At 30.1% G+C, this 12005-nt stretch overlaps 2 protein-coding genes across 2 annotated transcripts; one reads left to right on the top strand and one right to left on the bottom strand.

The window, feature by feature from the left end:
* The first annotated feature begins 6488 nt into the window (after positions 1-6488).
* LOC114396833 (4-hydroxy-tetrahydrodipicolinate synthase, chloroplastic) lies at positions 6489-9879 on the top strand. Its single transcript, XM_028359019.1, has 3 exons — positions 6489-6756; positions 8111-8191; positions 8778-9879. The coding sequence occupies exons 1-3, from the start codon at positions 6674-6676 to the stop codon at positions 9703-9705; spliced, it is 1092 nt and encodes a 363-aa protein (XP_028214820.1). The 5' UTR covers positions 6489-6673; the 3' UTR covers positions 9706-9879.
* Positions 9880-10484: 605 nt separating this feature from the next.
* Positions 10485-11769, bottom strand: LOC114395408 (protein LITTLE ZIPPER 2-like). Its single transcript, XM_028357182.1, has 2 exons — positions 11258-11769; positions 10485-11128 (listed from the first exon to the last, which is right to left on the bottom strand). Exons 1-2 carry the CDS (start codon positions 11365-11367, stop codon positions 10906-10908), a joined length of 333 nt encoding a protein of 110 aa, XP_028212983.1. The 5' UTR covers positions 11368-11769; the 3' UTR covers positions 10485-10905.
* Between the last annotated feature and the right edge of the window lie 236 nt (positions 11770-12005).

Below are 12005 nucleotides of genomic sequence, written 5' to 3'. Positions count from 1 at the left end.
TCATCCCTTTGAAATACAAAGAGTATTAATAGATATTTTATCTGCAAAGCAACATTAACCACGGGTCTACACTATATTTAATCTAATAGATTGGCGTAGTAGTTAGACATCCGGACATTATGAGGATAATCTATGTTGTGGGGATAATCTATTTAGTGGGGAATCTCTTGTTTGATTTTCTTGGTGTGTAAAAATTCTTTGGACCAACACAATATAGTACCGCAAACAAAATAAATCTATGATCCAATGAACTAGGATACCCAAAAAAAAAAACAACTCACAAGTTATTTGAGGCTTGTAATTAATAGCAAAATAGTTGAAGCTAGAAACATGAAATGGGTTAGTACCTCCCAACCACATGAGAAAAGTTAAGGCCTTTGTTTGGGGTGATATTTAGTTTTGAGTTTTGAAATTTTTAAAAATAACAATCAGTTTTTAGTTTTAGTTTGAACAATATTTTTAAATAGTTTTTAAAATATGATTAATTTCAAATAAACTCAATTTAGAAGTTTTATATTATATTAAAATTAGTTTAGGAGTATTTTTGTGTAGTGATAATGATGATAATGTCAATAGTAACAACACTAAAGATATCAATAGTGGTCATAGTAACATTGGTTACAGTGGCACTAACGACGATGTTAATGGTGGTGGCAGTGATGACATGGTGGTTGTAACATCCCCAAAATAATCTAATAATTATTTAGATAAAAATTATCTAAATATTATTTTTAGTATAATATATTAGATTGGATAAAAATAATAAAATTAAGAGATAAAAAAAGATTGATTAAACAAATATCAAAAGATACAATTTCAAATTATGTACAACGCTTATATAAGGATAGACGATTTATTTTTCTAGAATCACACAAATAAATAGTTTCTCTTGACATTAGTGGGTTACTTAAGGATTGAGAAGAGAAAAAAAAGTGAAGAAATTTTATTGAGACAAAATAACAAAAAACTCAAATTACTTGTTTGAAGATATGAGTAAAATAATTTATTTTTTAAACCTTCCATGACGTTTTTTGAAAGATATGACTTTTGGGGTTCTTTATTAGAAGGTGTTGGGTTAGTGAAATCTAGATTTTATAGCCTGACTTATATATGTGAGTCCTTTTAAATTTGGGTATGACTTTCAAATGATTGAAATTCATTGAAGTGTATTCAAATTTTAAATTATTGCACGTGAGTCCTTTTAAATTACTTGAAGACTATTTAGACTATGACCATGTATTACATATTTTTTAGAATATTTTATTATATAATTTGGAATAAAGGCTTCGATGATGCTGCACATTAAATTATAATTATAATTCATTATAATATTCTTTCTTCGTTAATTATGTATAACTCTGATGTGTTACTCTTGATTGTTAGTTGATGTTGGAAGTGCTATAGTTTGTTATCATGGTTAGACTTTTAAAATTTATTTGTTATATGAAGTTTGAAAATTTAAACAGGTAATTATAAGAGATGACATATTAATAGTTGTGAAGTCGGTCATTACCTTCTTGGAAGGAATGATGGTAAACATTTTCTACTCCAACTAATTAACCTAAGGTGAGGGAGGAACTATGAAGGCAATATAACCCTATAATTTATGGATGATAGAGCCAATCTACTCACTCTTTGAGTTTGAGCTCTCTAAAACATTTTCTATTTGTTTGATCTTATTTAGAGCTTTAATAGGTTGAAAAAAAATAATTTCCCTAAACCTTTATTTTTTGTACATTCTGTGCATATTGGTTTTGATGGGTTGATCTTCAAGTTTCTTAGTTATTTGAGAGATTGATGATGTTAAGTGATGGAGATATAGTTGCATACAAGGATCCATGAGATTAAAGCATCTACATGACCCGTTGATGGTATTATATATATGGACTATGGATTATATATGTGAGTCCAATAATTTTGGCATGTATTCAACTTATATTCAACTTTTACATCTTATCATGTAAAAATACCACCATAACCTAATAATCATATAAACCTCAGTATAGTCTTAAACTTTTACACACTTAATTTTACACACTTACAGAAACCTCAGTATAGTCTTAAACTTTTACACACTTAATTTTTTCTGAACAATATTAACTTGAACGTTGAAATCCTTTAAATACATTAGCAAAAATCAACCGATACAAACTATAAGAAAAATTTACTCGAATATTCTATCCTTAAACTAGTGTACTTAACACATTCGGAAGTCTTCAATTTACTTATCTCAACCAATTTCCAGTGTTTGGTATTATGTCATTACTGTCATGTACCACTGGATGCATGTATAATCTATGCGACAAAAACTACCTTATCCATAATAGGGGTGTTTGATGTGGAGAGACCGAGACAGAGCATAGGATTTGTTAGGAATAAATATGTGTATGCTTAATATTTAATTCATCGTGTAATTATTGTTTTTGTTTCATTGTGATGATTTTACTACTTAAATAAAATAGTTAAATTAATAAGGTTGTTGATTAAAATTATACTTGTGAAACTTAGCTCGGTCATTGATCCGGTCAGAATAGTGGGTCAGTGATTTAACCAGTGAATCAGTAATTGGTCTGGTTTGACTCAGTATATATTAAAAATTTAAAATTATATTTGTATCTATTATATATAAGTATATAACTAATATTATTTGAGTAAGAAAAGTTTATCCAAAATCCAAAATATCAATTAATAATAATGACACATCAAAACAATATCGTAGAGGTTGTCTATTTTTTTTTGGTAAAATCGGCCGGGTTGAATCGATCCAACCGAGATTAGATACTTAACTGACCGGGTTTGGTCGAGTCATTCCAGATCAATTGCATGACTGATCTAATAGTGAAATAGATCCGATTAGGCCATCGGGTTCCGGTTGGACCAGACCAAACCAGATTTTACAACTATGATTAAAATCATAGATTTGTTTCGGCAATAAAAATTATGATAATAAAAAATAAGTTTTTTTTTTTTATAATTTTAATCAAATTTGTTACTGATAATAGGATTATTATGAATAAGATACCCATAATTTGGATAAATTAATATATGGGACGGTTTTTATTAGATAAAAGTTAATAGATCTTATTTATTCAATTATATATGTGATGATTTTTATTTGATAAATTTTAATCAAATTTGTTATTGATAATATGATTATTGTGAATAAAACACCCATAATTTAGATAGATGAATATATATGTTGGTCTTTACTAGATAAAAAATAATTAATAAATTTTATTTATTAAATTACATATATAGATAATCAAGTAATTTGACACAAATGATTAATCTATTAAAGTTAAAGTTAAATTGTTAGGATAATATCTAAATTTAATCATTAAAAAAAATAATTATTGATTAAAATTTATTTATCTTTTTACCTAATGTTCAGGTAAATTTAAAATTAAGATAAAGTGGAAAGATTAGAAACAAATCAAATCCGTTTCCTCAAAGATGGTTTCTAAAAGGAATATTAGCGTCATTCCTAAAACATTACTGTCACCCTCATTAGATTGCGTATTTTATATTGTTTCGCTTCTCAGCCGTTTCAAACAAAACTTAGTTTCATTATTTATATAGCTTAAGTCTTGAGACAATTGAAGAAAAGTTGATGTTTCGTTACACAATTTAAATTTCTCAATTTGATTGTTATAATATATTTTTACATAAAATAAATCTTTTTATTCCATTAAAAAGTGTGTTATGAACGAACGCTCCCTTTAAATTATCAGGATACACGTTCAATAATTCGTAGCAAACATTCGTTAGAGGATAGTTTATGAATTTTGAGTCCCATTTATGTGTCTACCTAGCTAAGCTGTTTTCAAGTCTGGCGCCCCTAAATTGGGCCTTTTAAAGTATATTATGTTATTTTGAGTGTTGCTAGGTGCACCAGCTTTATTGTTTGCGTATTTAACATTTTTTATTAATTTTAAAATTCTTGCGTCGAAGATATGCGGGTTTGTGATTGATTCGTATATTTAAATTAAACTTACAAATTACATGATTTGTATATTTTATACGGATCATATAATCCATAAGTTTAATTTAAACATACGAATCAAGTTGATCTGTATAATTTGTATGAATAAACTTGATCTGTATGAATCATACGAATCGTGTTGATCCATATGAGTCATACAGATGAACTTGATTCGTATGAGTTATACAGATTAACATGATCTGTATGACTCATACAGATGACTATATACGAATCAAGTTCATCCGCATGACTCATACAGATTAATTTGAGTGAATGATATTTTTGTTCATTCACTTAAAATATTAAGTACACTAACAATAATGTTAAGTACATCTATCATTATCCTGTCATTTTTGGTCTCTGAGCCCATAATTTCAGTTTTTCGCTAACTGCACACGTACAGTATTCTGAGCCTATTAGGCCTATTCTGTGTGCGTTTATATACAAAGAAATTGTATAATTATCAATTGTAATTGTATGTATGCATTGTCATTTGTTAAAAAATATTTTATTATTATTGAGAAGTAAAAAAAAAACAACAACGTTTAAAATTTAAGATAAAATTCTATTTTTATCTAATATTGTCCAATGCATTTTACTAATATTATATATGGATTTTTTTATTAAAACAATGAGTTATTACTAAATAAAATTTTAGACTTTGATGTGGGATCGTTAGCCAATGTCAGACGAACATGCCAACTTCTTAACATCCAACATGCCAATGGAATAATAGAGCTAAAAAAAAGTTGAAAAGACAACTCCACGCGGTTCACGTTTTAATTTTATATGCTTATAAATAAATAAGTTTGTTGGAAAATGCTTACTTAAAATTGGATTTAATTTTTCATTTTTCGAATGATATCTCTCTTTACATTTTTAAATATTTTACAACATTTTAATAATAAAAGGAGGAAGGGTAACAACATACTTTTTAATACTCTATTGTCAACATATTTTTTATTTGCTTTTATATCATAAGTTATGTAATATACATTTTGGAGACTGAGATTTTTTTTCTTATTCTTTCAATTAAATATTTACATTATTCTTTCTCTCTTAACCCTATCTCTTGTTTATTTTTGGGAAAGCCTAATCCTATATTTTGTGGATGTGCACTCACAACTAGCTTTTTTGCCCCCCTCTCAATCACAATAATTTATTCTTATTTATTTCTATCACGGAATTAAATTTTAATATTTTAAATTATTTTATCAATAGTTAAAAATAATTTTCTACTTCAATTTAAATTATTCACCATAAATCTAAAATATACTATATATTCAAATATAGCCTATAAAACTATATATTCTTATTATGAATTTAATTACATTATAATTTTATATATTTAAAATATTTATTTATTAATTAAGAATATAAATAAAAATTATATTATACAATATGTGAATATATTGAGTTAACTACTAGTTAATTGAAGTTTACGTGTGTCTTGTGAATTTAGAATTAATAGTAAAACTCATAAAAAATGTAATTTACAATATACTGTATCAGTAAAGAAGATTTTATTATATGAGATAATGTGACATGATAATTTTATATTTATTTTAAAAAAAATATTAAGTAAAATTATTTTAATGGATATTAAAAGCAATTAATTATATTTGATTTAAATGAATATTAATATATGGTTGCAACCAGGATTTGAAAATGCAATCAATTCCAATTTAATTGATTAATCTTATATTAATTCATATAATAAATAAATTAATAATAAGATATTAATATATTCTATTTTACTTTTTTTTATCTAATTATAAATTTAGATTTATTTTTCTCTCATAATAAATTCTATTTTATTTTTATTTTCTATAATAATAATTATAGTAAATGAACCAAATAAGATATAAATTAGTTTGATGAATTTGTATTTTACTAATTGATTAGCCTAATTGCACATGTATATGTTTAATATTTAACCTCAAATCTATTTGTATTTATAATTTTTTTAAAAAAGGTTCGTGTTTATAATTAGATAATCAAATTTTCAAATTTTATAAAATGTTATTTTTTAATTACGTGTTTTATATAATCATTATATTATTCTTTTACCTAAAAAAATAAATATTAAAATTTTATTAATATGTAATTAAAATAAAAATAATTTACATATTAAAATAAATTTACATAATTTGTATAACGTACATATTAATTTAACTTAATTTATGTAATTATATTATTTTATATAATCAGAGTAAAAATAATATAATATGTATATTAAAATTAATTTACAAAATAATTTATATATTAATTTATGAAATTTAATTATAAACCAGTAAAATTAAAATATGTAAATTATTTAAAATACAAATATATAAAATAAAATAAAAAATATTTCTATATTAAATATTTTTTTTAATTTATAAATTTTAATAATTAAAAAAATTAATAACTCTTGAAATTATAGAAATCAAAATCACATATTTCAAATTATGAAGACCAAAATTGTCTAAAATAAAATAGTTAGGGAATTGAGTGACAGTAACAGTACTAGTGAGCAGTGTCAGGTTCCGTTTGTTTTGCTTTTAGTCCGCACACGGCACACAGAACACACAAGTCTTCCTCGCCGCCAATTTCTTCTCCTGTCATCTAAGATCTCTCCGCACAAACACTTCGAACGACACCGTTTTAGGCTTCGTCGGATTCCGATCTTCCTTTTTTCTTCCTCAAGTCATGGCCACACTCAAGAGCGTCTGCTTCAGAGGATCCACCTTTCCCGTTTGCCCCTCCAATTTCACGAACACTAGAAACACCAGGTCCATTCTCATTCTCATCGTCATCATCATCATCATCATTATAATGTGTTGTTTGTTTTTTGTTTTCTGAATTTGAAAATTGAAAATCCGACTTTGATGGTTTATTGATGTGTTGATTTCTAAAATCTGAGTAATAGTGTGTGTGTGCTATTTGTCCGTGATGGATTGTGTTTTAGATTCTTTTTTAGTTCTTATTTTGATTTGTGTGGGTTATGGCTGAATCTGCATGTCATAGGAATAATAAAGAAGGGGTTTCTATGTAACCATTGTTGGTGAGGTTGTTTATTACTGTTTTACAGTCCAGTGGTTTAGGTGTTAACGATGGATTTCTAGGTTTGGTTCATTTTTGGATAAGGTTTCTCTGAAGTGAAAAAGCCTCTAATAAGGGGCATGCATGAGTTAGGGGATATTAGCTTTTGGATTGAACCACTTGAATTTGAATCAACACTGTACGCACCCTTTGCACTTCAGAGCGTACTGGTGAATAGTTCAGATAGATTGCGGTGTTTTGTGCGGTATAGCGGCTCAACTTGATGTGTTCTAAAACACCTTGTTTGATACCTATTCAAAGCATTCATTCAACATGCACGACACTCTCACCCCTTTTTTTAACTCAAACCACCAATATTCAGTGCTTGCCAGTGTTGTTTCTAGCAAAGCCAAGCAAAACATTTTTAGGCAGAGCCCAGGCATACCATTTCTCTGTTGTATTGGTCATGCATCCTTTACTTATATATTAAGACTTGAAGGCATCCACTTGGAGGCTTACACTTCTAGATGTTTGTTGTTGTTGACTTGTCTGTTTAGAGAAAACAAATGAGAGACATATGATGGATTATGTGTGTCAATTACACTACAGAGAATATTATTTGTATCTTAAGACTCTGAGTCGTAAATACATGGAGTTACAATTACCAACATAATAATACACTACATGAAATCAGCAGTCAGCACATGATATTTCAATGTGTTGATGAGAAGTGGAATGAATTTTAGAGACATAAGATGGTAGTAAAATGGGGGTCCCTTATTCTCCTTGTTAATGTATGGATGTATTAAAAGTTTTGTCCCTTGTAATTTCTTTGTTTGGCTTAATGAAAGGTAGTAAAATGATCAACTAGAGTGAAAAGAATGCTGTACTCTGCCTCCGTATTTGTGGGCGACTGTTTTATACTTTTTAATTTTTAGTTAAGGTTAATGCTTATTCTTTTTAAATTAGTAATTCTGTTTACCTTTTTAGTTGCAATATGGTTTTATCAGCGCCATATATATGTGTGTGTATACCGGTGCAGAAAATACCACTTTTTCCAAATTTTGGTATGTTTGATGCTAAATATTTGTCTTTATTAATCAGGAGCTCATGTTGGAGGCCTGCACAAGCAGCTGTGAAGTCCAATTTCCATCTCCCAATGCGCAGTTTTGAGTTAAAAAATAGGTTGGTTTGAAATTTACTGTTCTAAATTCATTCATTCTTCTACTAAATATATCTCTTTATTTGTTTTATTCTTTTCATTTCCTTTGTTTTATTCTTCTCATTTCTGAGAAAATGTTTTTTATATTACGTGTTCTTATATCTGTATTGTCCAAATTAGGTGGGAACTATAGAATGCTTGCTCTGGGTATGATTTCTGGAAGAGAGAGAGACAATGATCTTCTATTCTTTTTTGTGATGTATCCAGAGTTTTAAGCAATGTTCTCTCTTACTAATTTACACTTTGAACTTATTTATCACTCTGTCTCCCATTTATCATTCACTAGGAGATTTGGTTTGGATATACAAGGAATCCTGGATCCAAACAACTGTATGAGTGTGCGTGTATTAAAATAGTGCAGTTGTATTAGTACATATTTTATGGAGTTTAATAAAAAAATTGTTCAATTCAGCTAAAAATAAAAAATTGTTCAATTCAGCTAAAAATAAAAAATTGTTCATGTGTTTCTGGCTTATTTGTGCTGGTTTTGTTTACAAGTCTGTATCATAATAATTTGCACTAATGAAGCTATATGCGTTGTATTTACAGGACTTCTCCAGAGGACATAAAGGCTCTGAGATTGATAACTGCCATTAAAACTCCATACCTACCTGATGGTCGTTTTGATCTTGAAGCATATGATGACTTGGTGAATATGCAGATTGGACAAGGGGCTGAAGGTGTTATTGTTGGTGGGACAACTGGTGAAGGCCAATTAATGAGCTGGGAAGAGCACATAATGCTTATTGCTCATACAGTCAACTGTTTTGGTGGGAAAATTAAGGTTATTGGAAATACTGGAAGCAACTCCACCAGGGAAGCAATTCATGCCACTGAGCAGGGTTTTGCTGTTGGAATGCATGCTGCCCTTCACATAAACCCTTACTATGGCAAAACCTCCTTGGATGGTATGGTTGCTCACTTTCAAAGTGTGCTTTCCATGGGACCCACAATAATCTACAATGTGCCTGCACGGACCGGTCAAGACATTCCTCCGCATGTAATTCAAACCTTAGCTGAAAGTGTTAACCTGGCTGGTGTCAAGGAGTGTGTGGGAAATGACCGAATCAAACAGTATACAGATGATGGAATTGTTGTGTGGAGTGGGAATGATGATCAATGTCATGATGCTAGATGGGGTTATGGGGCTACCGGAGTGGTATCTGTTGCGAGCAACCTGGTTCCCGGTTTAATGCGAGAACTCATGTTTGGCGGTGTAAACCCTACTCTAAATTCTAAACTCTTGCCTCTGATTGACTGGCTTTTCCACATGCCAAACCCCATTGGTTTGAACACTGCTCTTGCTCAACTTGGGGTCATCAGACCCGTTTTTAGGCTACCTTTTGTACCTCTCCCTGTGGACAAAAGGATAGAGTTTGCCAATTTGGTGAAGGAAATTGGTCGAGAGCATTTTGTTGGAAATAAAGTTGTTGAGGTTCTTGATGATGATGACTTTTTCTTGGTTAGTCGTTATTAAGCTACATTGTAAGATCGTTGTATCCTTTCTAGGGGTTTGCCAAATTTAAAATCCAGATGAGTCTATTGTAGTGAACTAGTTAATGATCATTTAGTTTCTTTTTACTGACTACTTTGTAGTTGCAAACTGGTTCAAATTTATTCTGAATTTTAAGTGCTCTGCATATTGTATTGACCTTGTTTTGACCCTGATTAACATCATTTTACAAACACAAACCCATGTAACTAGAACTCACTTAAATTGTGGAAGGTAAATATCCAAGCAGTGGAACATTATAATGACGAACAAATCTTTGATTTTCTACCCTTACGTTCCTCTATTTATCATATAATGAACACACTTGGAGATGTGACTTTTGCTCCCAAGAATCCCCTTATAAATTAAAAAGATACGCGGTGAAGACGAAAGTAGTGGGGTTAAGTGGAGAATATTTCTTTGCTTTCCTTCTCCTTAGTTTTCTGTGTTGGAGTGTGTAACTCTTATTAAAGTCAAGAATTTTGCCGATTAAACATTTCATTTGGTCTAATAATCTATAATTAACGAGCACCAGAAATATATTCTGTAGGTCAAGGAAATCTAATTTAATTGATTAAGGGTGCCTAAGCTATGGTAAATCTTGTGATACTATCTTTAATTTCTATAATATATATATATTCTATAGAAATAATAGTTAAGGTATTGGATCACGAATCTCTTTTCGACTCTTGCTTGATAACATCTGCTGCCATTGTGATTGCATCGAGTCAAATAATCGAAACTTATCTATTTGTACACTACTCTTTATATAACAACGTTATTACAAACGAATTCATTAGCTTAATCAAATACACTTAACAAGAAAAAGAAAAAGCTAGGACACTATTAAGTAGTATTCTCGAGACACACCATCAGGAAAATTAACAAGAAATGATAAATTTAAACTCTTACACAAGTTGCACGATTCTATATTCCATGTAATGCTTACAATTGGCATATTACCTATTTATCTTTATTTTACCACTCTAAACTTATTGCTAGAAAATTAATTAATTTAACCTCCCACTAAGATGCAACCTAAAAAAAAAAAAGAAGCTAAGTCAACAAGATATAGGGCTAACATAACATTTGAGAAAAAGATCATCGACACAGACCCTTTAATTTCTCCTACCCCTTGCCACACTATGACACAAATAAACTGTTTATATATTAATTAGCTAATAGCTAGTTATTGTTGGTATTGTTGTTTTGTCCAGAAAGCTTCTTTTGGAGCTGAGACGAGAGGGCCTGATTCTCTTTGTGCAGAAGCATGGCTTGTTTCCTCAACTTCTCATTCTCCTCTATGATGGTTTGGTTCTCCATGTACAACTTCAAGTTCTTCATCTGAATCTCTGATTTCACAACAATCCTTTTCCTTTGTCTGGCTTCTTTCAAGTTTGCCCTCCTTCTGCATCATCATCATCATCATCATACAACAAGCCAATGTTACAACACACACAAACACATATGCACACAAGCTGTGAAAAACAGCAGAAAAAGACATAGTAGAAAGCTACAAGACTATATAGAACAGTACCTGTTGAGCATGCCCAACCGAAGGTGCCTGTGGCTGTGGTGGTGTCTCTTAGATGTCCATGGACGAGGAAGTGCCAAATAAAGGGTCTGTTTTGAAGAGAAAGAGCACATGCTGTTTCCCTTCTAAAAACCAAGTCTCTTGAGGGAACAAGAGCTAGAACTATAAGCTTGAGAGATAAGGTTCACTTACAAAAACTGAATAACAAAATAAACAAAAAAATGGGATGGTGAGATGTAACAAATAGGCTACAAGGGGTCTTTATAGGTGAGAAGAAACTTGGTAGGAAACTACTAGGGTGAAAGAAAAGTGTTATAATATAGCTGTGATTTTGTGGTTATATGAGAGAGAGAGAGAGAGAGAGAGAGAGAGAGACTTTTATAGCAATGATGGCACAAGGACTCATGATTACGAAGGGCAGCAATAGATGAGGGAAAGCAGAAGAGGATGAAGAAAAATGGCTCTCTTCTTTCTAGGCCTTTTTGATTGCTTTGGTTGAGAGTCTAACTTGGGGTGGCGGGGTAACATTTGAGAAATTGAGAAGGATGGGGGAGGCACATAGAAAAAGTACCATACCCATTATTCTATTAGTTGAGTTACACTTTTTGGAATAATTTAGAAGTTTCCCATTCAGTTTGTATGTAAGACTGTTTAGGGTCCTCTCACTCACTCTTGACACCATGGGATCCTCAAAGCAGAAAAATAATAATAGTCATAAAAGTCAGTCATGTGGGTTGTGATCAAATTAATT

The sequence above is a fragment of the Glycine soja genome, chromosome 18, assembly GCF_004193775.1.
Source record: "Glycine soja cultivar W05 chromosome 18, ASM419377v2, whole genome shotgun sequence".
Taxonomy (NCBI): domain Eukaryota; kingdom Viridiplantae; phylum Streptophyta; class Magnoliopsida; order Fabales; family Fabaceae; genus Glycine; species Glycine soja.
This window is presented reverse-complemented; position numbering and strand designations above follow the sequence as displayed.